This window comes from Arachis ipaensis, chromosome B3, assembly GCF_059453495.1.
Source record: "Arachis ipaensis isolate K30076 ecotype BB chromosome B3, ASM5945349v1, whole genome shotgun sequence".
In the NCBI taxonomy this organism is placed as follows: Eukaryota; Viridiplantae; Streptophyta; class Magnoliopsida; order Fabales; family Fabaceae; genus Arachis; species Arachis ipaensis.
Window position 1 is genome coordinate 2432809 of NC_142438.1, and position 25282 is coordinate 2458090.

The 25282-nt window shown below is 33.6% G+C and overlaps 5 protein-coding genes across 8 annotated transcripts; 4 read left to right on the top strand and 1 right to left on the bottom strand.

Annotated features, from left to right (window-relative positions):
• Positions 1-63: 63 nt before the first annotated feature.
• LOC107629314 (uncharacterized) lies at positions 64-2435 on the top strand. Its single transcript, XM_016332077.3, has 5 exons — positions 64-534; positions 752-887; positions 1338-1405; positions 1504-1590; positions 2179-2435. The coding sequence occupies exons 1-5, from the start codon at positions 64-66 to the stop codon at positions 2257-2259; spliced, it is 843 nt and encodes a 280-aa protein (XP_016187563.2). The 3' UTR covers positions 2260-2435.
• A 599-nt stretch (positions 2436-3034) lies between these two features.
• Positions 3035-7593, bottom strand: HDA9 (histone deacetylase 9). Of its 2 annotated transcripts, none has more exons than XM_016332075.3 (14): positions 7357-7593; positions 6967-7079; positions 6730-6847; positions 6138-6212; positions 5826-6045; positions 5358-5421; positions 5101-5193; positions 4914-5022; positions 4717-4766; positions 4545-4635; positions 4353-4423; positions 4056-4154; positions 3451-3517; positions 3035-3365 (listed from the first exon to the last, which is right to left on the bottom strand). In XM_016332075.3, exons 1-14 carry the CDS (start codon positions 7391-7393, stop codon positions 3283-3285), a joined length of 1290 nt encoding a protein of 429 aa, XP_016187561.1. In that variant the 5' UTR covers positions 7394-7593; the 3' UTR covers positions 3035-3282. The 2 variants fall into 2 exon arrangements, with proteins under 2 accessions (XP_016187561.1, XP_016187562.1); XM_016332076.3 differs by having other exon boundaries at positions 6730-6776; positions 7357-7561.
• A 6173-nt stretch (positions 7594-13766) lies between these two features.
• On the top strand, positions 13767-15209 carry LOC107634129 (uncharacterized). 2 transcript variants are annotated; one of them, XM_016337705.3, is made up of 3 exons: positions 13767-13915; positions 14649-14805; positions 14950-15209. In XM_016337705.3, the coding sequence occupies exons 2-3, from the start codon at positions 14650-14652 to the stop codon at positions 14995-14997; spliced, it is 204 nt and encodes a 67-aa protein (XP_016193191.1). In that variant the 5' UTR covers positions 13767-13915; position 14649; the 3' UTR covers positions 14998-15209. The 2 variants fall into 2 exon arrangements, with proteins under 2 accessions (XP_016193191.1, XP_016193190.1); XM_016337704.3 differs by having other exon boundaries at positions 13782-13923.
• Positions 15210-16206: 997 nt separating this feature from the next.
• Positions 16207-18840, top strand: LOC107629312 (uncharacterized). Its single transcript, XM_088507218.1, has 5 exons — positions 16207-16574; positions 17131-17390; positions 17630-17740; positions 18361-18441; positions 18570-18840. Exons 1-5 carry the CDS (start codon positions 16565-16567, stop codon positions 18642-18644), a joined length of 537 nt encoding a protein of 178 aa, XP_088363344.1. The 5' UTR covers positions 16207-16564; the 3' UTR covers positions 18645-18840.
• A 1484-nt stretch (positions 18841-20324) lies between these two features.
• IPT2 (tRNAisopentenyltransferase 2) lies at positions 20325-23847 on the top strand. Of its 2 annotated transcripts, none has more exons than XR_001617946.3 (10): positions 20325-20637; positions 20720-20799; positions 20887-20955; positions 21258-21330; positions 21424-21545; positions 21743-21817; positions 22127-22537; positions 22843-22918; positions 22996-23175; positions 23531-23847. XR_001617946.3 is itself a non-coding variant. In XM_016332068.3 (10 exons), exons 1-10 carry the CDS (start codon positions 20421-20423, stop codon positions 23678-23680), a joined length of 1437 nt encoding a protein of 478 aa, XP_016187554.1. In that variant the 5' UTR covers positions 20325-20420; the 3' UTR covers positions 23681-23847. The 2 variants fall into 2 exon arrangements, 1 of the variants encoding a protein (XP_016187554.1); XM_016332068.3 differs by having other exon boundaries at positions 23012-23175.
• Positions 23848-25282: the final 1435 nt, after the last annotated feature.

Consider the following 25282-nt stretch of genomic DNA (forward strand, 5'->3'; position numbering starts at 1 on the left):
CCAATCAGTTTGATCCAATCTAATTGATCGGCCCAATCCAGTATTGGTTCAGTTATTATTGTTATGGTAATGGTGGAGTTGAAGGAAGAGAAGAAGAAGAAGGAGGAGAGAAAACCGAAAAATATGAGGACAGTGTACAGCAAGGATGGGAATCTCACAAATTTACGGTTTTGCCACTGTTCCCAAGTTCGCACCCTTACCCCAAAATCCTCATTCCTCGTTTCTCTCATTCAAGTTCCAAACTTTACCCTCTCCATCACAACAAAAACCTTTCCCTTTCGATCTTCCTCCATTCTCTGCGGAATCAACCGTCGATGTGTGAATAATAATTATCGTCGTTGGGTGATTCGAGCATCAATGGCATCTTCCACGTCATCCCCAACACAGAGAGAGCGATTCTCTGTGCTGTTTGTGTGCCTCGGCAACATATGCAGAAGCCCAGCTGCGGAAGGAGTATTCCAGGACTTGGTTAAGAAAAGGGGTCTCGATTCAAAGTTCAACATCGATTCTTGTGGCACCATCGATTATCACGAGGTAGGTTAAACTTCTAAAACAAATCTATATTTTAGTGTACTATAGGATAGATTCGCGAGGGTGATACAGTGAAAAAATATTATGGCATTTCACTATACTTTTGTTTTAGCTGTCGTTACTTTATGTTGTGAATTCTTCATGTATGAGAAAAAATATATATATATTTTAAGATAAAGAGAGAAAAATTAATATTTGGGAATGTTTATTGATCTCGAAGGGGAATGAAGCGGATCCGAGGATGAGGGAAGCATCAAAGAAGCGTGGGATTCAGATAACTTCAATTTCGAGACCGATCAAGCCATCTGATTTCGTTGATTTTGATCTTATTCTAGCCATGGACATGCAAAACAGAGGTAGGTAGCTTGGCCTATTAGATAATGGCATCTGATACAGTGTTGGTAATCTAGTATAGTGCCCGTTCTTGAAAATTGGTACTTTATCCAGCTACATTGATTCAACATCTAATAATATTTCAAATTTTTCATCGTGACATAAAAAGAAATGGAGGGAGTACATAGGTTAGTAATTTCCATTTGGATTGTGGAAGTGAACTGTGATTGAAGCCAATTCTCTCTTAGTATTATGTCTCACTATGTTTGGATTACTTAACATTACATTTTCTACATATACATCAATTGGTCAATTCAAGTTCTAGCTTCTAATTTATCAGCATGTTTCATTATGATGCAACATTGTGATGTTAAATGTGACATCCAGACGTGACATGTTACTGCAGTCCACCTTTTATGTTTTCGTGTTTGTTTTTCGGCTATACATAGTAATGGGGTTTGTTCTTTGCTCAGAGGACATATTGGAGTCTTTCAATAGTTGGAGAGCCAGATATAAGTTACCAGATGATGCACATAAAAAGGTTGGTACTATGAAATTTCACTTGTCTTTGGGGAATTCGTATTCATATTGTTTCTTCTGTCAACTTTTGGTTTATTTAGTGCGAATATGATGATACAGGTTAAGTTGATGTGCTCCTATTGTAAGAAGCATGATGAAAGTGAAGTCCCGGATCCTTATTATGGTGGACCGCAAGGGTTTGAGAAGGTATTCATGTTCTGCTATTCATTGCCATCTGATCCATTTATATTAACTTAATGAGGAAACTCTAGTTAGAAAATAACAATGAATTGTTTGGTAAACTCAACTAAATGATTGAGAAAGAAGACCAAGCATTATACTGTCATGTCTAGTTAAATTGGTTTGAGAGCTGAAATTATATTGTGAATACTCTTATTTTGTTCAATCAAGCCTAATTAAATATATTTCTTCTACGGTTGGTGCCTTGAGAGTTGAGACATTCTTTCCAGTGTCATATGGTTATCTTTCATTTGTTATTTTCTAACTAGAGTTTCCTCATTAAGTGTAAATTGTTTTATCCTTTGTGCTTAGAACATTTTGGTATGGGTCAATTTTCTACATGCATCTTTCTTATAACTATTATTAAGATTTCTTAAAGTAAGAGCAGTGAGCTATACTTTTTATTCAGGAAATAATACATTTTTTTTTCCTTTTCACATATAATTATTGTTTGGTCATATTGGAAATCCACTTAACGAAACAGGTACTGTTGTAAGAAAATATTTACCCTTGGTTAATGCTCTGCTTTTATATCATTATTATGTGTCATTGCAGGTATTAGATTTGCTTGAAGATGCTTGCGGATCATTGCTGGAAAATATTTTGGCTGAAAATGAACATGTACGACAATCCTAATACGTTTTACGTGGTCAATAGGTCCAGTTTTGGTGAAAAACATGTTTGTTTTTATATCATTGTCAAAATTACCATTTATTTTGGTGGTTTTAGTTAGTGCCTTTTTTCCTAACCCCCCAATTTCAATGAATGTAAACCCATTGTCACGCATAAAATATATACGATTCTTTTGTTCATCTTGTGCACCAGAATGAACACCCGACACGATATTATAGCAGAAAAAAATTATATTGTTCCAAGTCCTTCCAAGGGACAGATACTAGTTCTTATCTGCATTTGCTGCATTGCACCCAACATTTATCTTGCACTTGATACTAAAGCTAGCACCGAATGTTAGCATTTCTCAAGTTAGGGAAGATACCAACTTCTTGTATTGACTTCCAATCCTAAGTAAGCTAGCTAAATTGCAATATTATTGTCAATGATACGTAATCCTCGAGTTCTTTCGAATACCAAGCTTGTTCAATTCTTGATACTTATCAGTTATCATAATGAATCATACACGTGTGTGGAACATGCCCACTCCATAAAAATAGGCCTTCGCCAAAAAAAATTTATAAATTTCAATTACAATTATACTCTTAAATTTTATTGTTATAATTTTATTTCAAAATTTTCAATTTATTTCAAATATACTCTTAACAACTAAATTAATTTAAGATAAATTTAACAATAATACATGATAATTATATCTGATTTGCTAGTGTTGAAATTTTTTCTTGTGAAATTGTTGAATTAGTCATAATTTTTTTAAAAATTAGTCACTAAAAATATATTTGATGCAAATAAAAAATTTTTGAAATAAAATCAAAACAGAATGAAACTTATGAGTATTTTTAAAATTTTTAACTAACTTTAAGAACAAAAAGTATACTTTACCCAAAAGAAAATCAATGATTTGGGTAAGTTCAACTATACTGCTTCGTTGATACAACTAGGGTGTTTCTATCTAATTACATTTTCCTTGTCTAGTGAAGTTGTCACTCTACCAAAAAACGGGGAACCACATAGCTCAGCCCATCTTCATGAAATATCCATGTGATCATTATCATTGTCACCTTCATAGTATTCATCATCACGCTGTATGTGTTTGTCTTGTGTGTGTTCTGGAAAAAGATAAATTATCAAAATCAATAAACAAATGATTTGCCACCAACTCGTGAGGGAATAGGAATATATTTTTCTGCTTACGATCAATGCGTTCATCTGGGTTCTGCTCGTCTTCATCAAAATCAGGAATGTAGAAGTCAGGTGGAACCTGTGCAACACAAATCATTTGCATTTTTGAAAAAAAAAATTTAAATAAACAAGCAAATAAATATTACTAATTTAGGTAAGGAGCAAGTCACAAGTTTGCATCCAAACCAAAAAATTCAAACAAAATAAAGAGTGCCTCCAACATCAAGGATTGACTAGATATTCCAAGTTTACACGCATGCATAAACCTTTGTATTAGATTAGTGTCGTAGGTAATTTAAATGTGGATTAGCCTAGCCATATTTACTGTATCAGTTAATATGTATAATCGACTTCCACCCAACTCGTGCATTCCATTCTCCCCAATCTACTAGTGGATCTTGGGAAAATAAATTAGAACAGCCTATAAGAAGGACTTATTTATTTCAATTACTTGAACACTAACCCTCAATCCCGAGAAAAATTAATTGATTTATAACCACGTTCATAAGAACACTGCATGTAAAATCATAAGACAACCAACAGAAAAGAAATGAAATATTTTTCAAGAAAATTAGCTCTCAACTAGATGAATGTTCCTGTTTCAGGGGGAAATATACCTCCTGCAGTTGTACACTTGGCGCATGTTGGATGCAACGAAGATTTTCCAAGACTTGCATTTTTATGGTGCTGAGATATGACTTGCTATTTAAGTTTTCCTGTTCATTTCAAAGCAAAAGATAATAAGAACAACCAGTTGTATTCCAAAAAAACATTTTACTGCACACCATATGCACATAAGTCCAAATTAAATTGGTATGTAAATTGGCAATGTCATGTGGCAAACAGAGACAGTGCAACCAAAGTCAATGAAAAAATACAGATTAAATATTAATCAAAGGTTGAGAAACACATACGATGTGCCCACTAGGAATCTTCAAGGAAAAGTCTGGTGCAAAATATTTAATATAATCATTATCTGGGATCTCTGCATGTCAGATCAAGCAGGTAACTCTACATCAACAGTTTTACAGTGAATAAATAAATTTAAATAAATACGTTTACAAGCTGTATCAATTTAAGAGCAGGATAAGGCTGATTAAGTGTACCATTAGGAAGCTCCGTATCAAGGAGAACTCCAGTTTCGACAGCCCAACACCGAGCAACATTTTCTTTTGTGTATCCCCCACCTCCAGTGACCTGTGACAGAAGTCCACTCATGTATATGTGAATCAAAATAATAAGTGAATTTAAGGCAAACATAAAATGATATAAACCCACCAGCAAGGGCAAATTGAATCTCTTTACGAATCTGACACATTCAGCATGACCTGTAAAGAAGCATCAAAAGTTAATCTTTCAATCAAGCCAAGCCACCAAATAATTGGATGGGTACTAGCATTTGTATAGATGAGCCAACACAAAAACCCAGCAATGACACTTTCAACAGAAAAGAAAATTTACTGGGAGATATGCACCATCAATAGAGAGATTGAAGCAGCCCAGGCGATCTCCAGCAAGTGAATCAGCTCCACACTGGAGAACTATTGCACCAGGTTGATATGTTTCCACTACTTTAGAGATAATCTACAGCATAGAAATTTCCAGAGTTTCAGATTAAATGCAATCAAGTAAGAAATAATGCACAGAGCGAGAGAGACTTACAGTCTTGAAAAGTCGAGTGAAGCTAGGGTCATCTATTCCATCCTTGAATGGGACATTTATGGCATAATACTTGCCTTCTTTTTCTCCTATTTCCTTCAATACAGTAATATCAGTTCAAATCATTCAAAAATAGAGCTTCAGAATGTTTCAAAGAATAAAATATTCAATTTTAACAAATATGCAACTAGCAATGTGTCACTGTCAAGTGGTGCCTGAAACCAGACAACTTACAAAAAATAGAGAGTAAAGAAAATTACCTTAGCATCACCAGTACCTGGAAAGAACATATCTCCATACTTGTGAAAACTGACAGTCATCACCCTGTCATTAAAAAATCGACCATTCAACAAAAAATAGAAAAACCCCAAGCAGAAAATTCACATTCCACATAAGGCCAAGCTTATTGAGAAGTGTGCTAGTCATGACCATAATATGAAGCTTGTATCAAGATTCATGAATACATGCTTGTCTATAGCCAACATAAGAGTAAAGATAAGTGTATAATATTTATAGCCATCATAAGATTAAAGATTGTCTACAGCTACAGTCCAAAGACAAACTTAAAGAAAACACGAGAAGGCTGGCCAGTATTTACCAAGAAACGTAAATTCGGCTCACTAATTAACATAAATATTGCCTTGACAACTTTACGTTTCTTGATAATAATATCCTCATGTATAACTATCAAATAATCAAATTTGCAAAGATATACATAAATAGCTAACCTGTCAGTGAAGTAGAAGGCTTCTTCTACACCATCACCATGGTGGACATCTATATCAATATACAGAACTCGGGCATGATGTTTGAGAAGCTCCAAGATACCTAAAACTAAGTCATTGATGTAGCAAAATCCAGATGCCTCGCATTTCTTAGCATGGTGTAACCCACCTGCCCAGTTTATAGCTATATCACACAATTGATTGTTTAGTCGACGGGCAGCATCTGCAGGTAGATGTCAACTTGTCAATCATTTTTTATACAACAAAAAAAGCCAGGACAAAAAATGAAGACAATCACGAGTACAAACATGTTACCTATAGTTCCTCCAGCATAAATCTGACAAAATTCAAACAAGTTGTCAAATACAGGACAGTCTTCTCCAAGATTATCTGAAAGATGAATAACATAGAAGAAACTTGTTAATTTTTTTGGTATATGCCACTCAACAACAACACCGCCACCGTCCCTATTTCTCTAAAGCAGCAAACTAAGGCATAAGCTCATTTGCAAGTCTGGTAGGTATAAAATATAGAGCAGCAACAACAATGACGACGACAACAATAACAACACAAAAAGCTAAGCTGTTTCCCCACATGTAGGTCTACTTCAGGGATCAGGCAACACTGTAGTATGATAGAACAATAAAATAAAAAAGAAGAGAGAAATAAAGAAAATGGTAACAATATGAAAGAGGCTATCCCCAAATATGTCAGCCTAGTTCTAAAACTTGACTTTTTAACACTTGCTACAAATCAATAAACCTACTACTTCTACCGCGGCTGCTCTCTCATGTCTAATTCAACAAGCAACAAGAAATTCATTTACTGTTCCCCGCATTAGTTTAATTAAAAAAATTAAATAAATACGCACTCGAACTAGATAGTATATTAATATGGAAAGACATACATTTTGCCAATTCTGTGGAGAACAAAGGCTGAGTGTCAGGTGTAATCCTGTGCAAAAACTCAACATAGTCAGCTGAATGAAACTGGGCAAGCTCAACAGGATATGCTTTATGTGGGCGCTGCATCATACATTGAGGAAATCATTGTTTACGCAATGAAGCACACAATATTGAACAGATGAGGTAACAATAACCCCAAATACATATAAAATTTGTAACAGAAAGTGTATGTAACTAACATAAATTTCCATCTTCTTGTGAAGTTCGTATGAGAGAACAAGATGGTGAGTCATGCATAGCCTGTGAGGCTTCATCGGATGGTTTGGCCCGAAGTAAACACTACCAACATCCCCTGCAATATTAAATTTTAAGCAATCAATTTCCTTATAAACACACAACCAAACATGGCCTTTTTTTTTTTTGGGGGGGGGGGACTACACACGAGAAAGTTAGGGTTTCGTCATGCGATGGATTAGAAAATCGCGTCGTTGCAACAAAAAATAATCCTAATCAGAGTTTGGCGAATTCAATTCCACCAAACAATAATCAGGGCAAGCAATAAAAAGAAAAAGCAGAGACGAAGCAGGTGAATTATAAGTTTGTGGAGTTGGGAAGTGAGGAAATGGCACCGTCGTAGAAATAAGCTATTCTGTCCTTGGAGCGCATGTCGTTCTGGTTGCAGAGAGCGTTTTGAAGAATGAATTTGAGAGGAATGACAATATTATATGGAATTATAGATTTTTAATATTACTATGCTGCGAACGCCATTGCTATCGAAATCAGAGTTTCACTTCTGTTGTATCTCTCGCTTGCTGAGCTGAAACAAACCGAACTGGAGAAAGCTGTATATAATGCGTCGTCGTTTTACGTTTACCTATAACTTATAGTCCCCACTTTTTGAACTACAGCACTGAAATAACTTGGCTATGAAGAGTTTTTTTTTTTTTTTTTCATTGATATGCAAAAGCATTTGGTAATTCGGCTTTTTTTTTTCATGAAAATAAGTTGAGTGATATAATTAAATATTATAATTTTTTATATTTTTTAAATTATAGAAAGTTCATAAATTAAAATGTCTAATTATTATATTTCAAATTTTTCAATTTTTTCAAAATAAATCAAACTATTTAATTTTATAAATGAGAGGGATTGATTTTTGTACTTTATAAATCGAATAGTTTAATTTTTTATATCTCTTAAAAATTAAAAGATCTAATTTCTTTATCTCAAATTAAACGATATCACATTTAAGATTAATATTCTAATAATTTATTTCTTAAAAATATTTTATTATCAATCCAATATCAACAATAAAAAATGTTAGTGATACACCTTGGAAGAGATTTATATGGGATAATTATATGTATGTGAAAAAACGTAAAACTCATATATTTCTAACATTTTTTTGTTTCAGAAAAGCTCTACATACAAGTCATTAGGGCTTGTATGTTTTACAAGTTCATTAAGGAGTAAACCCAAAAAACGCGCTGCTACACAGCGCTATATAAGATCTCCCGTATATATAACTACCAAATTTAAAAGATTTGTTTCCTTCTTCGTTCTCCTTATTTCCAGATTTGCTTGTTCTTTTCTCCTCCTTCTTCTCCTCCTTCGATCGTTCTTTTCTCCTCCTTTCTCATTGGTTTGTTCTTCGTCATTGACGTTAGTTCCTCTATCTGTAACTCCAGCTTCGTTTTCTTTTCGATTTTCTGGTTTCTGAAATCAAAGTTTGAACTCGTTTTGAAGATAATGGATGATTCAACCTCAGATTGTCAGCTGAATCAGGGCGAAGTGGATTATGAATTTGAATCTAACGTAGTTCTTGAGGTTTGATTTACATACGATTACTTTGAATTTTGTTGCAATCATTTGAATAGCATTGTGTAGCTGAATAATTGTGAACATTGACTGTGAAACTAACACGTTAACATGAATCTGTAGATTCAATGTAATGTATTAGTTTTGATTAATTATCTGGAATTTATAGCAGACGCTCGGGTGTAGTTCAGAACTTTTTTGGGTGTATTTTTGGGAGAAGTGTGGGTGTATTTACAGTTTATGGCTTTTTTTGTTATTTTAGTTGAGTTGTTGTCGTTCGAGTGTATTAGATCAGACATGATTGGATGTATTTTTTGTTTTTGACATGGTGTATTTTGCAGCCTGTGTATTTACAGTTTGTGATTTTTTTTGTTATTTTAGTTGAGTTGTTGCGGTTCGGGTATATTATATCAGCAATGATTGGGTGTATTTTTAGTTTTTGACATGGTGTATTTTGCAGCCTCTCTCTGTTGTTGATGACTAGTTTGTTCCGAAGGCTGGAATGACCTTTACCACCCTTGAAGATGCTGGAAAATTTTACAGGAACTACACCAAGGCTGCAGGTTTTTCTACAAGAGTTCGGAGCACAAATAGGAAGGAAAACGAGATTAAGAATCAATTGATTACATGTAGCAGAAAGGGAAAATGGAAATCTAAAATATCTCAAACAGCACAGGGAACTAAGCATGTCCATTCGTCGTACAATAGAGAATAACGAGGAGGCTGGTATTAGACCAAGCAAAACTTACCAATCATTTGTTGTGGCTGCCGGGGGTCATCGCGAGTTAAATTTCATTGAAAAGAATGTGAGGAATTACATTACGAGAGAAGTGCGAGAAGCGTGGGTGTGCTTAAAGACTCATTTGATAGGAATTGGAATGATTTTCTGCTGAATTTTGGTCTTGTGGACAACAAGTGGCTTTCAGGTAATGTTTGTTTAAAATATGCAGTAGAGGTGTAAATTTAATTTTTTTCAGGTGTATTTATAGTCTGTGTTTGGGTGTATTATGCAGATCTCTATGAAGACCGTCATATATCCAATCTATCTGGATCACCACTTCTGGGCAGGGATGAGAAGCACACAAAAGAACGAGAGCATGCCTTCTTTTGGGTGTAAAAGCAGTGTTCTTTTAGGTGTATTTCTGAATTTTCTTGTATTTCACATTTTACATATATATACATATATATACTTCAGAATCTTGTTTTTATGTTATAAAATACTGTTTGTTTTTTTTTTACAACAGTTTAAGGGTTTTAGGTATTATGGTTTTAGGGTTTACGGGTTAGGGGTTAAGGTTTAGGTTTTAAGTGTTTAGGGTTCAAGGTTTTAGGGATAAAGCATAAGGGGGATAGATTTTTGGGTGTATATTCAACTTTCTTTGGGTGTAAAAAATGGCAAGTTATGGGTGTATATTTAGTTTGATGTTTTCCTTCATATTATAGTACCTGTAATTCATACATTTTGAATACAGCAGAGAGAGTTTAATTATTGAAAGAAATTTTACAATAAACTGGATTATAATTGAAAAATTTTTACAGCATGTGTTCAATTTGTTACAGGACTATATAACATTTACATTAATCAGTGTCAATATCCTTAGAATCTATCTGACAATTTGGTGATGCACCCTTAGCGGCGGGATGTGCATCAGGCCACCAAATCTCAAATCCCTAACAATTGTTTTCTTCTCCTCGCTCATGTTTCTGAATTTCTCACTTAACAAATGTGTTGCACGCTTAAGGTCTTTGATTTGCTGTAAACAAAGCAAAATTATAGTCAGATATATTTCTATTATATAAAACTGATTTCATCTAAGACATATATTTGTTCTTACATTTTTTCAGCTTGGTTTCTGCCTGCCATTTTTTCTGAAATGAAAAATACACCCATAGATATCAGTAAGATACACCCATAGATATGAGTCAGATACACCCATAAATATCAGTCAGATATCACTCAAACATGCATTAATATACAAGGTCAAGCAATATACACCCATGGACAAGCAAATATTAGAACAGTTGCAACTGTTGACTATATTACAGTATATCAGTTCAGAAATATACACCCAACAAAATACTCAGTAAACATCCACCAAATCACGCAATATACTCCCAAAAATCAGTTACCAGAAGAACTAGAACAACAAGAACAGTAACACCTAGAACAACTAAGAAGAACAGAATAACCTAGATGCAAGAATAACAGTAAAACCTAGAACAAGTAGAACATTAAAAACTGTAAAATGAGACCTAGAACAAGAATAACAGTAAAACCTAGAAGAATGTAGAAGAACAGTAAAACCTAGTTCTTCGTTTTCGAAATGTGAAAAATATACAATATGAGTAAAATAGTAACGTAACGTACCTTGAGTATTATAACTTCGTTTTTTCTGGAGATTGTTGATCGAGAGTTCTATGTTGTGTTGATGAAGAGTTCTAATCTTCACGACGAGTCCTATGTTGTGTTGGAATGTTGCTCGAAAACGGACGGTTTGTGTTTTCTTCGAAGGACTTGGAGAAGTGGAATAGTGCGTCATTAAGGAACGCTATTTTGCGAAGAGCAACCGTTGAGTGGGGCGCGTGTAGTTTACGTTCCATTTAAAGAAAGATGAGTGCGCGTGTGAATGAAGTGTGGGCTGGAAACTTGTAAAACTTGTAGGGCCTTTTTGATTGTATGTGTAGCAGGCCCGTTTTTGTTTTTGTTGCCCAAAAAGGATAAGTTAAATTTTGTGTTCTTTCTATTTTATTTTTATTCTTTGTAAAATGCAAGTTAAGTTTTTAGGATTCTTTTAAGAAAAACTCAGGTTATAATTTGCTTCTGCTTTGTCTTCTAATAAATTGATTTGTGTAAGTTTTAAGTATAAATATCATTGTCATCTTTTTCTTTTATTTTTGTGAGGCTTTAATAATTATTAGTGGTGTTAAATTTTAAGAGAGTGAGATTGAAATTTTTAGAAATAATAAAAGGTACTACAAGTTTAGAAGTATACTAAAACAGTAAAATTATACCACATATAAATGAGGGCGTGACATTTGTATATAAATTTTTATTTTTTCTTATTATTCTATATATCATGATCATGATATTTGTGGAGCTACAAATGATCAATGTGATTAAATAGAAGTCATATTTTAAAAAGAATGAGCAATATTTTATCTTCAGCATACCTACAACGAGTGATATGTCGTGAGTACTCTCTCACCTGCAAATTGCAGCTCTATGACATACTAAAAGTCCACATATATGCATATCCTACTATTATCCAATATATTTGCATTACACTAGTTTTCTTTCTATAATAAAATTAATTTTTAATTGAGTCTCTCATTCTACTAATCATGACACGTTTCATTCTCAAAAAAAAAAAAAACAAAAAAAAACACACAAATTGTGTTTTCCAAATCCATTATCACTTATATGTCAGCACATGCAAAATGTAAGTTTTTTCAGAAAAAAATTTAAAAAAATAAAATAAAATTATATTTGGTCTTATCTTTTATATGTCTATAACGAGCTAGGTGTTTGTTATTTGAGAGCTTTTGCATATGCAAAATGTAAATAATCTTTCTGTCAAATTCAAGTTGCATTTTATAATTCTGTCACATTGATAATCCATATATTTACATATTTTCATAAATTATTTTTAATATGGAGATAAAAAATAGTGTTTTGGTTGAATATTGATATTTAAAGTGTATTACAGTATTGTAGAAGTATAAAAAAGTTGTCCAACATGCATCCTGCTTGTTGTTAGGATGATGACACGAGTCGAATATAGATCCTGCATGTTGTCAGAATGATGACACGTATAGTTGTTAGAATCGAACCAGTAATAGAACCGATCAGACTACTAAATCATTGGTTCAACCGGTGGATCATTGGTTCAACCGATAAATCCGATCCCACATAAATAAAACATATAGAATAAAAATATAACAAAAATCAACAAGTTATAAATTTATAATCAATTAAATATAGTCAACATGGATAATCAACATCAGTAATCAATTAATTCTAACAAAAGTATTAAATTATTGAAAAATTTAAATACCAATAACTTAAAAAAATAAAAATACATACCTTATGGCTGACGCACAGCTGGCAAAGAAGAAGGAGACCAAAGAAGAAGTACGATGCCGACGACAGGGATGATTGGATGACTGGACCAGCAAAAAGAGGACGGCGACGGACATACAGCGGCACAGGACAAGAGGCGATGAGCCGAGCTACACAAGGGCCACCGAGACGACGACTTTGAGTAGCAGTAGTCGACGACGCCGCACCATTCGGTGGAGGTGGAGCTGGCTATGGTCGGGACTGTCGAGTGGTACGAGAAGGACTGAACTTGAACGGGTCTCTCTCAGTCTCAGCCATTTGAAGTTTGGGACTTTATGTGTGGGAATTGGGAATCGAGTTAGGGTTTCAGGCTTTCAGCCTTTCATTTTTTTTTAATAATGGAAACGACGTCGTTTCATTTGAAGGGGAAAAAAAAAAGTCCGAAACCGGTCCAGATTTTTTCAAACTTGACAGTTCGCCAGTTTTCGTCAAATTCGGCTGGTTCAAACCGGATCTTGCCGATTCTTTTCCGTGTCCATTCAGCTGGCTCACCTTGAACTAGCTTTATTACCGGTGACGGTTTTCGGTCCGACCTGGTGGGTCGGTCTGATTCTGATAACACTGATGACACATGCCTAACACGCATCTTGTGTGTTGTAATATCCTACATGTTGACTCTCCACCTACAAAATCTATCCACATATAATTACACCAAATAAATCTATTTTCAACAAAAATACCAATATTTTTTTTTTATAAAAAAAAATAGCCACATATCCCACCATTATCCAATTTCTTTGCAATATACTGCTTTTCTTTTTGTAACAAAATTAATTTCTAATTGGGTCTCTTATTATATTCATCATGACACGTGTTACTCTAAAAAAAAAAATATAACATTTCTGCCAAACTCAATCTGCATTTTATAACCCTATTACATTGCTAGTCCACATATCTCTATATCTCAACATTGTTCTATATCTTTGCATTACACCACTTTTTTTTCATAATAAAATTAATTTATTTGAGATAGTTTTACAAAAATTGGATAAATTTATCCTAACTCCTAATAAGTTGTTAAAATAATAAAAAATATTTTTTTTGTTGTATTTAAAAAAATAAAAAGTTAAATTAATAATTCATGTTCGGATCGGGTCAAAAGGATTATAGCAGAAAGATCAACGGAGCCACTATAATAAAAAAAGTTCCACTTTTTCACTTCTCTCACCCCTCCCGCATTTTGAAGTTGTTTCTCCTCCATTTTCTCTGCATCAATCTCAATCCCTAATCACACCTTGCCTTCACTCAGAGTAAGCATGTAACCTATTCCAGATCTCATTGCTTTCAATTTTCTTCTGTTCTCAATATTAAAATATATAATTAAATTAGTCTAATATTTTCTATCCCGAATCTCTGTTTTTATTCGATTTTATTTTAATTTGTATCCATCCGTTGCATCTAAAACGTTTGCTTTCCCCCCTTTTAGTACATTGATTCATTGTCAAAACATTGTTCTGTATTTGATTATGATCTGGTTTTTCTTTGGGGCATTCCATTTGTGCTGTGTTTTGCTGAATTATTAAGTAAAGTTGTTATTTTCCCTATGCAATTTGACTCTGGATGTTACATGAGATCGGGGCTAGGTTAATGAACTTACGTTTGTTGTTGTATTGTTCATTTTGAAATGCCCTCTTTTGTTCATGAAATCATCGATTATGGTGGATCATTTTGTAGCTCAATATCATCAAAATATGCTTCCTCGTTTATACATTTATTGTATTTATTTTGTCATGTTTGTTTTATCCCCAATTTGTTATATTCCTCTTATTAGGGCATTATTGCAAGCGTTTCTCTAGATTCTGTTATGGTTGTGAGACACATGGAGAGTGATTGAAAATTTTATTCTTTGTTTGGTAGGGGTGACATTTTCAGATCATGATATGAATTCTATGTTGTTCCACTCCATTTCATGGTGCCATGTTTTCTTCTTTATTCTGCCCCTTTTGTTTACGTGTAGTTAACGTAAACATTCGCCTTGTGCAGGATGTCGGAAGCACCATTTAGACCACGTGAAAAGCTTTTCGAGCAGCAAAAATATTACCAGAATGTTCACAAGTACACACACTTGAAAGGACCATATGATAAGATTACATCTGTTGCAATACCGCTTTTTCTGGCAGGAACTTCAATTTTCATGATTGTAAGTTTGCTTTGCGACCAGAATTCACCATATCATATTTATCAGTCTGATTTGTTCAGAGTTGAAGTTGTTTGTGTTGCTTTAACTCTCTATTTTGTTTGTTGCAAGATTATTAATAGACATTGTTCTATGACAACTTTTCAGGGACGAGGGATCTATAATATGTCACATGGAATTGGGAAGAAAGCATGACTTTGCAAATTATGATTGAGGAAGTGGGGTGTTTTGCCGCACAAACATTAAAGAATTTTTTGGTCAAAATGGACCAGTGATTTTCTTTGCATTCATGATTGTTCTCTTAATAAATTGCTTAGTTGCATACTCTGATCACTATTAAAGGTTTATAACTCAAATGAAAATGTTTCTCTTTGTTTGATATAATCAATTGATTATTCAGATTACAATTTTTTGGATTCTGGGTTAATAACTTAATACTAGTTCTGTCATGATCTGCTCATGTTATTACTACCTAAACATTTCCATTTTGCATTTGCCGTTGGTGTGGTGGATAGACCAGTTATGGTTTGGTTCCAAAGCTCTAATGTGCAATGGTGACAATGGGCTAGCAATCTAGCATGTCTAGGACTGGAATGTGTTATTTGACAGCTGAATAGATTACGTTCTCGTTTATAGTTGACAAATGGATTAATTCTCTTAATGGTGTAGATGTTATGAGAGGCTGAGAGTAGAAATGACATTAGTACAACGTACTCTCTAGGCTCCAGTGGTTGGTGATGCTTGACAGTCAACACCTGCAACCACTCAGCTGCAAAACACTAATCTTTTTGGCGTATAATATTCAATTCCACAATGAGCATACCTTTGCTGATCTTTGAATGGACGCACTATGATTGGCAAAACTAGATTAATCTTTTTCTTTCCTGCTAAATACAAGTATTCAAGTGTATCATTAGCTCAAAGATACTAATTATCAATATACATTCTCCAACATGAACCTTTGGTGATTGCTAATTAACAGTTAGTAACCAAAAAGGATGATATGTCAGTTTTGAAAATCGTCTGCTAACTCATACATTTTCGTGTGTTGTCTTTGTCCCTACTTAAAATCATTAAGGTTATGAAAACTTGTTAAAATTAATGTTAAACAACCCCAAATGCTTTTCTTCAAGCAAAAATCAATAAGAGGGAAACACATGTAAATGAATTTGATTTTTATAGATTGTCAGTGTATAAAAAATAGCACTATACAATATTCAATCATGAATTAATACTTTGACAAAAGTATTCAAAATTAATCACAAAGTAAAATTGAATTTGATTCTGTGATAACCCTTTTTGTGTTGTCACACCTATGCTCATTGTGGAGTCAATAATGCTTGGTCCAACAATGCAAAAGACCAATAATTTGGAACACAAGTTGGAGGTTCCTTTCTTGCATAGCCAAGCTGTGAAGGGTATCAAAAACTTTGTGTTCTAAAAAAAATGCAGGCATATGGGCAATCAATGATTTGTCATAAAGGCAACCTCATTAGCTAGCAAGCTAGGTGCTGCCAATTCTCCTACTCTATCTTGTTTTCTAAGTCTCTACTCTTTCTGTCCACTCCTCAACCAAAACTTCTTCTCCAAGCACCTTTCTATCTTAAAGAAAACAACACCTTATATATTATAATTACAATATTCCTTTCGAAAACTTTCAAACAAATTCACCTATATTTATACTGTATTTCCAACTAAACAAAAACAATAAGCAATTGCCATATTTATGTCAACCATAGGATCTGATTAGCTGGACTAAGGCATGGTGGCAGGTAATATAACTATACATATATGTCATGTACTCATGTGTCTTTGGCAAAAAGTTCTGGTCCATACATAAAAACTATAGATACCATTGTGGAAGCAGTAGTTAGCTGAATTAGCCAATATACCAACTTAAGAAAATAGCTACCTAACCAAAGAATGCTCATCAAGATTATTCTTCACTAAGTCTTCAGTTAAATAAATAAAACAAAATGGTAATAAAGTCTAGGCAAAGATTTAACATTGTTTATACTTTCAATTTCAATGTATAAAACCCTTTTAAACTCAATACTAGAATTTTGATGGTGCTATTTTTGAGTAAAGTTGGCAGAGAAATTTAAATTCAGTGTTAATTAACTATTCATAACATATAGTTTTGTCACTAGGCACTTTCCATTTGTTTGGGCTTATTCTATGGTTTTGTTAGTAAAATAAGCATAGCCTTAAAAGCAAGTGTTGCTTATAAGCACACACAAGGCAAAGAGAAAGAGAGTTATTATTCCAAAGAAAAGAGAAATAAGAAAGAAGAGGGAAAGGAGTGAGTGCTGTGGCTTTGTGGTGCAGCAATGGCATCAACACCAAAACAGTCTTATGAACAGCAGCCACTGAATGCGCAGCAGCGAGCTAGGAACTCGGGGATGATCAACTCTAGCCAGAGTCCAACAGGGGATGAGAGGGAAGAGGAGATGTCGAGATCAGCCTTGGCGATGTTTCGAGCCAAGGAAGAAGAGATTGAAAGGAAGAAAATGGAGGTGAGGGATAAGGTTCATACTTATCTGGGAAAAGTTGAAGAAGAAACAAAGCGCTTGGCTGAGATTAGAGAAGTAAGTCCTTTGATACATGCATTCTTTAATTGGTTTTGCTCTTAATTTTGTGTTTGCTTAGTTTGAAATTATGCATATTAGTGTGTGTGATAGAACATGTTTATTTAAAATGCAAAGTGTTGTGCCATGTGCTTGTTCTGAAACAAGTACAGACAAGTGTTTCTAAAATGGAACAAGGTCTGTTTCATCAATGTTAAAGCAGTAACTGCTTCAGAAACTGCATATGATCATTGTTTCAGGAGCTTGAGTCTCTCACAGATCCATTGAGGAAAGATGTTGCAGTAATTCGCAAGAGGATAGACATTATTAACAAAGAGTTAAAGCCACTGGGTCAGACCTGCCAAAAAAAGGTGACATAGTTTCATGTTGTTCAACTACATTTTCAAACAAATTACAAAAAGACATAATTTCTAAATATGTTATATTTTATGAAAGTTACCGAACAAGTTCTTAATGTTTGCTACTTTTTTCTAAAAATCTTTACTTAAGCCATAGGATTTGGTTCAAGGAGGCAAAGTGATCCACATAACAATAGTTACACAGCTTTTAATACAAAACCACTTAAGCATTGGGTATAGAGTTTAATCAAATTGACCATATTTTGCTGCTTTATTCAAGTGGCCTCATGTTGCTTTCTTGGCCCCATCTTGTCTTATCAATTGGGAGGCAAATGAACATGATTATTTCAGTGGTTATGGTGATAATTCATAATAATTGTGTTCAAATATCCACGTAGAAAATGATAGAATTGGTTCAGTGGGAGATTCCAAAATCTCCATGCAAGCAAGCTTCTTTACCATCATTATTCATTATGACTATACAATTATGTGTATTATTCTACTAGTAAAATTGTTTAATTGAATTGAATAATAATAATAATTTAAAAAACCTTGTTACACTTTTATATAACAATGAAACTCTTAATTTATTTGTTTACTCTTTTCCTTTTGAATATTTTTTGGGGTCACAGGAGAGAGAATACAAGGATGCCCTTGAAGCTTTCAATGAGAAAAACAGAGAAAAGACTCAACTAGTTACAAAATTGATGGAGGTTAGAAGTTCTATTTATATTTTCTACTATTATAAAAAGGAATCAATATTTGTCACTAAGTAAAAGAAAACAGGATAATTTGATCTAAGTAACTTACATTCTCATTCTTTTTTCCTTTTTCCTTTCAGCTGGTGACTGAAAGTGAGAAGTTGAGGATGAAGAAGCTTGAAGAGCTAAGCAAAAACGTAGATAGCCTCCATTGAGATGCTAATTAATATAACCTTTTTGTATTTACTTCAGTGTGCTTTTGACTAGAATCATTATTTTTACTCCTTCAATGTGCCATATTTTGTGATTTCGTTTGTTATTTTGCTGACAAAAAATTAGGAAATATTGTCCATGAAAATGTGTGAATTAGACTCTTGAATTCTGAATTGCTGCAAAAAGTTCTTGTCTTTTTATTATGAGGTGTGCTGATTCTGTCATCAAATACAAATTGAACACTAGAAAGATGCAATTAAACTAATCCATCCATTCATTCAACTTACCTAATTAGTGTCAGCAATACATTACTATTGTAAATATTGAGACAGTTGTGATATCCTTGAAAAAGTTACACCTAACTTATAATATTTTGTGTTTACACTGATGTTTATATCATTTAAATGTTGAAACAGGGTTTATACCAAAATTTAAGAATAATGAAATAAATGTCAAAATGGAATATAATACTTTGAATATTTAAAAAGTATTTCCCCTGCAGTTAACAAAACATCTTTGAGAAAGAAACATACTACTTTCCAATGTTCAAACATTCTTTTCAACATGGACAAGTCGAAGGATTAGCTGTAAAATACAAGTTTGGAAAACAATTGAACTCTTTAGAGGACACCATCTACAAAGTTCATTTTATCTTTGTTTATACTTTAGAAATTCATTTAACATATCGAAAGAAAAAATTTTGCCAAGAAATTAACATTTGAAGTTATCCAAGCAGTAGCGAAACTAATTTAGTTTTGAGCAATGCTAGGGCCAGCAACTTTTGTGATTAGTAGCCATCAAATAGCTATCAATGATAATTTAATGGTGTGAGATTTCATCCAATGACTCACCTTTCTGTGCTGGTTACATATTGGCCAAAATTCAACAAAACTGCTGGTCCCTAGACTTTCCCTTTAGTTTTAGGACATTCTGCTATGCTTTTCTGGTTAGATAAGAGTATATCTTATACTAAGTGCTTGTTTGGGTGCTATTATTTTGATAAAAAAAAATTTTTTCAATGAAAAAATATTTTTTTTTATTTTTTAGCGTGTTTGGCAAATTTCGAGTAGTAAAAGTAAAAGCACTAGAAAAATCAGAAAAACATCTTTTTTGAGAAGCTGTAATTTACATCTTTTTTTAAAAGATATTTTTTCCTTAAAAAATATATTTTTCATGTAATAAATAAACAAAAAGTACTTTTATATTGTTATATCCAAACATAATTGATAGATAAAAAGACCTTTTTGCATGAGATACCCAAACATAAAATTACTTTTACTTTTTCATAAAATCTTTTAAAAAAGATAACTCGAAAAAAGATATTTTTTTAGAAGCTCATCCAAACAAGCCCTAAGTTGCACATTAAAACTCTCGGACACTTGTTTTTTTTTTTTTAGACCTGGACACTTGTTTAAGTAGACTTTTGAATTAACTACTACACCAACCCGACTTATTAAAAAATCTGTTATCTTAACTAATCTTAAAAACAAAAAGGGGTTAGATTAAGTGCCACTGATTTATACATAAGCCCAATTCAATTGAGTTGGTACATATATTGGGTAAAGTTTACGAGTTTATTGGGCTTCAACATTTTGGGCTTTTTTGTTTGACGTGTTAAAATAAACTCGGAAGCAAAGTAAAAAAAAAAAGTAAAGTAGTAAACATAGGAGGTGCTTGAAACTTGAGTTCAAAGAATGAATGAAGCAAGTGGTGAGCCACGAAGTTTGAAGTTTGAGGGGCGAAAGGGTTGTTACTTGTGAGGTTACGAATTACGATCGATGAATAACAGAGACAGTGAAACTTCAAACCCTATCGATGGCGGAACAAAGAAGCCCAAGGTGGTTGTTATTACGGGCCCCACCGCCTCCGGCAAGTCCAAGCTCGCCGTCGATCTGGCCTCACACTTTCCCATTGAAGTCATCAACGCCGACTCCATGCAAGTCTACTGTGGTCTCGACGTCCTCACCAACAAACTCCCTCTCTCCCAACACAAAGGTCCTCCCATACTCTCTCTCTCTCTCTCTCTCTCTCTCTCTCTCTCTCCTGAAACTTCCTTCTCTTTTCTGTTTTGTTTTAGGGGTGCCGCACCATCTCTTAGGTACCGTAAACCCAAACGTTGAATTTACAGCTAAAGTGTTTAGGGATTCTGCTATTCCGGTAAGTTTTCGCTGTTGTTTGTAACTGTTTCTAAGCTGACTCTGAAGTTAAGAATGAATATTCATGCATTTTTTAATTAATTTTCAGATCATAGATGAAATACTAGCTCGCAATCACTTGCCTGTTATAGTTGGGGGTACAAATTACTATATCCAGGTTTGGCATTCAAAAAAAAAAAAAAAAAATCTTATAGTTATTGAATTGAGTTACATGATTGTATTTGTATCTTTATGTGTCATGTTGTGCATATTGCATATTTTATGTGTGATTATCTAAGTATGCGACCATTGTGGTCTAAATTTACCAGCTCATTGCTCTGGCAAGATAGTAAGTTTGAAATTATCAATTAGAGTTGAGTAGGAAAAATAAATTATATTCCACTAATGCTTGTGTATTCAAGTTAGCGAGTTCCACATTTTGTATCATATTTTTACACTCTTGTCTGTTATCTTCTTCAGGCTCTTGTGAGTCCATTTCTCCTAGACGATTTGGCAGATTATATGAACGAAGGCTGTTATGGTGATCCATCTGGTATTTTGATATTCAGTGTCCTAAAATATTTTCTTTTTTCTTTTCCCATTCAGTTCCATATTTTCTTAGGATACTATATCTGTAATTTTTCAGGTGCCACACGGTCTGATATGAGTTTCCCCGCCGATAATGACAATTCAAGTAATGGTTATGACCTGCTTAAAGAGATCGATCCAGTTGCTGCAAATAGAATCCATCCAAATAACCATAGAAAGGTTGGATTGTAATATCAGTGTATATGGGCCAGTTTATTTTTACAGTGCAGTTACACATTCAACTTTTCCATGGTTTTTTATGTTTTGTACGCAATCCTTGAAAATTCCTGTTCAGTACATTTTTTAACTTCATAAATTCTTATGGATTGCCTCACTGCTCATAACACTGCTACACTATGTTTATTTGGTGATTTCAGATCAATCAATATATTAATTTGTATTCACGTACTGGTGTTGTTCCTAGCAAAGTATTCCAAGGAAAAGCAGCAGAGGTTTGTCATCTTCTTTGACACTCATTGGTTGATTGCAATTCATATATGACATATCCCTTACTTCGTCTATATTATTATGACATATAATGCCGTTTCTCGATTTATAGTCATCTTGGTTGATTACCCAACAATTCCATAGTCACCCATTTCTCATATCATACCTTTTTGTTCTATTTCTACTGGTCAGTTGGTGTTAGACATGAAGTGGAAAAAGGACACTTAATTGGTGATGGTTTTTGTTGCAATACATATTTTTATTCTTTCATTGTTTTCTTGTAAATAATATCAGTATTGCTTGTGGCAGGGCAGAAGTGGGGTCAAGTTGATAACTTAAAATATGATTGCTGTTTTATATGTGTGGATGCATCTCTCCCTGTGCTGGACAAATATGTTGAGCAGAGGGTAGACTGTATGATGGATGCTGGATTACTCAATGAAGTCTATGATGTTTACAACGTGAATGCAGATTATACTAGAGGATTGCGGCAAGCCATTGGTGTCCGAGAATTTGAGCCACTTCTTAGAAGTTGCCTTGTTGAAGACATCTATAAAAGAGAGAAGGAACTGTTAAACGGTTCCAGAATAGAAAAGGGTTTGAAATTGTTTGATGGTAACCTGATGGGGTGGTTGAAATCTTCCTCTGATACTAATACCATAATTCTTTTAGAAGAAGCAATAGAAAAAGTGAAGGTTAATACCCGGAGACTTGTTCGACGACAGGTAAATATATATTATTATTTTTTCTGTGACTTACTTAAACAAGCATTCTTGACAGGAATATATATATATAGGCCTAGTAAAGCTGCTGTTGATTTTTCTTTCTTGTCGGTACTTGGTTCCATCTAAATTTAATGCATATTGTGGCCAGAAACAATGTTCATTCAAGATAAATTGATATAATGGATCAAATTTCAAATGTTTCGTATGTGACATTTGTCTTTGCCTTTCTACATTGATATGACTGGAATTAAAAGAAAATTGAATTTTGAAGCCTGAGATTGATAAAGCAGCTATGATCATTGCAGAAGAGGATGCTCAATAGACTGCAAACACTATTTGGTTGGAACATACATTTTGTTGATTCCACAGAGTCAATATCAAGTATGCTGCGTTAATAATATTCCCTCTATCTTTTCTTTGTTTATTGCCATAAAATAACATTTTAAAGTATTGATTAGGTCACTTTTTGTTTAGGCAAATCAGAGGATGTATGGACTGACCAAGTGGTTGAGTCAGCTACAAAGGTAGTTAGTTCCTTCTTGTGTGAGAATGGAAGCTTGTCATCTACTTGTGGCATGTCAAATGACACCAACGTGAAAATTAATCAAAGGGACCTCTGGACTCGATACATATGCAAGGTCTGTTATGCTTTTTAGAATCCGGCTAGCAAGTTTTAATTTTAATTTCTTGAAAACTGCATTGTTTGCTTACTTTTTATATTTCAGTTTTATGTTGCTTTTGTATTCTTGGTGTATACCACAAATTTCAAACATTTACTTACAGAAAAGCTTTTTGGGGAAACAGTTCGTTTTAAACTATTAAGCTACCAGAAAATCCATGTTTGGATGCCGAAAGTATTGCAGTATAAGTTAAACATGTAACTAGTGACGTGCAATGTGCCACTTTTGAAGCACTTGCAGGTGCTGCTTGCAATATCTAATTTTTGTGGTTCATAAAAGTTTGCTTCTTGATGATGTACTTGCTTTTTGGCAGGCCTGTGGAGACAGGGTGCTAAGAGGATTACATGAATGGGAACAACACAAAAAGGGTCGTGGCCACAGGAAACGTATTTCTAGTCTCAAGAGCAAGGCACAAAGTCTTGGTACCTTAGACAAAACGTTTGATTACTATGAATGCAAATAGTTTTATGTATTGTAATTTGCAACCTGCTCCAGTTATGAAACATATTTCACAGTAATATTACCACTGAATGACTAATAGCATTTCAGTATGTTTCTTTTTGTTTCATTTGTCAAGACCATCACAAAAATCCAAAAGAAAATACACACGTCTCTCATTGATTTCGTTCATAATCACCTAGGAATGAGATATTGAGATGTGTGGTTCTTGTTTACTTATATCCTTCATTGTTTTCATAAACAAAATGATACGCAGCACGTGTATGTTCGAAATATTGATTACTGAGGGTACCACTGTACCAGTCTTTCAACACCTTCTTGTGAACTCGAATTATTATGATTTTCCATGTTGTTTCTAATCTACTTACAAGTTAACAATACTCGTGAAAAATAATTAAAAGCAAAAGTTTGGTATATATTACGTGTGATGTGTGGTTGGATGAGGCACGAGGGGACTCCTTAATTATTTTGTTTGTTGCAATGTGAATGACCGACCTCTCACTTCTCTGGTCCCTTCCATTTTTTAAATTAGGTGATAAAATACTTTATCTCTTTCTTTTTGTCCATTTATTTATTTTATACATTTCACTTTCTCTCATAAACCATTTTTCTCCTTCCCTCTCTCCTCTCTCCTCTATCGCACGTGTTTAATGAAGGTACTTTAGTTCATTAAATATTTCTGAGTTTACGAAGAAAATGAGATATTTCTATGTAGATATGTGAAAAGGGAGAATGCTACGACACACCTGTTTAAATTTGATTAATTCATGACATACTAAGTAACTAATCTAATGATAGGCAGAGGAACAAAAGGTGTAGTCATAGACAGATTTAACCATTTTAAAAAGGTGACATACATTCTAGAAGAAGTGCTGAACTTTTCTTAAGCTATTCTAAAATTAATTTATATACAATTCGAAAAACTTGTGATATGATTTTCGAAGTCGAGTTGAATTTAAAAAATCATTTTTGTAAAAGTACGGATTTGAACAGTAAGTTCTGTGATATTTTTGCATGTATTATTTTATATATTTTATACAAATAATCAATTAGTAGCTAATTTTTTATTTATACTGATTTTGTACAGGATATGTTTACGAGTAAATCAATAGAGTTTGGGTATAATTAAATATAAGTTGTGTTTTGCTGTGACGTGCGGGTTTAATTTATCTCCAGCTCCATGAATTAAGACACATGACCAAAATAGGTTAGCTTCCGTTTTATCACTTTTATGTGTGTGTGGAACGTGCCTTATATGTTGTGTATACATTTACTATATGCTTCTACGCGTTAATTGTCATATTTTTCCACATACATACATACATACATAAATATCCAAACAATCTTTAATATATAGTGCATACATATATATATATACCATGCACTAAATATATCCGATCCCGCAATCTTCAATTTCCCTGACTCACCTACCCTTTGTTCTTCCTCTTCCAACTTCATCTTCACCTTCACATATTAGAGAAGCAGTTTCAAATATTGTGGATTATTCATCTTGTTTGAAGATCAATGCACATGAATTTGATGATGACGTGTCAAGAAGAAGAATGTTCTTTGATGAGGAGGCATTGTATAATATGCCAGTTTTTTT

Coding starts and splice junctions, on each gene's coding strand:
- LOC107629314 (XM_016332077.3), top strand. CDS start 64: ATGGTAATGGTGGAGTTGAAGGAAGAGAAGAAGAAGAAGGAGGAGAGA. Junction 535..751: donor GCACCATCGATTATCACGAG/GTAGGTTAAACT, acceptor TTGATCTCGAAG/GGGAATGAAGCGGATCCGAG. Junction 1,591..2,178: donor GACCGCAAGGGTTTGAGAAG/GTATTCATGTTC, acceptor GTGTCATTGCAG/GTATTAGATTTGCTTGAAGA.
- LOC107634129 (XM_016337704.3), top strand. Junction 14,806..14,949: donor GAACTTCAATTTTCATGATT/GTAAGTTTGCTT, acceptor ACAACTTTTCAG/GGACGAGGGATCTATAATAT.
- IPT2 (XM_016332068.3), top strand. CDS start 20,421: ATGAATAACAGAGACAGTGAAACTTCAAACCCTATCGATGGCGGAACA. Junction 21,818..22,126: donor TCCAAGGAAAAGCAGCAGAG/GTTTGTCATCTT, acceptor GTGGCAGGGCAG/AAGTGGGGTCAAGTTGATAA. Junction 23,176..23,530: donor GGACTCGATACATATGCAAG/GTCTGTTATGCT, acceptor GCTTTTTGGCAG/GCCTGTGGAGACAGGGTGCT.
- HDA9 (XM_016332075.3), bottom strand. CDS start 7,393: ATGCGCTCCAAGGACAGAATAGCTTATTTCTACGACG. Junction 4,424..4,544: donor TGATACGGAGCTTCCTAATG/GTACACTTAATC, acceptor TCTGACATGCAG/AGATCCCAGATAATGATTAT. Junction 3,518..4,055: donor CAAGTGTACAACTGCAGGAG/GTATATTTCCCC, acceptor TGTGTTGCACAG/GTTCCACCTGACTTCTACAT.
- LOC107629312 (XM_088507218.1), top strand. Junction 17,391..17,629: donor GCTTGGCTGAGATTAGAGAA/GTAAGTCCTTTG, acceptor TCATTGTTTCAG/GAGCTTGAGTCTCTCACAGA. Junction 18,442..18,569: donor TAGTTACAAAATTGATGGAG/GTTAGAAGTTCT, acceptor TTTTCCTTTCAG/CTGGTGACTGAAAGTGAGAA.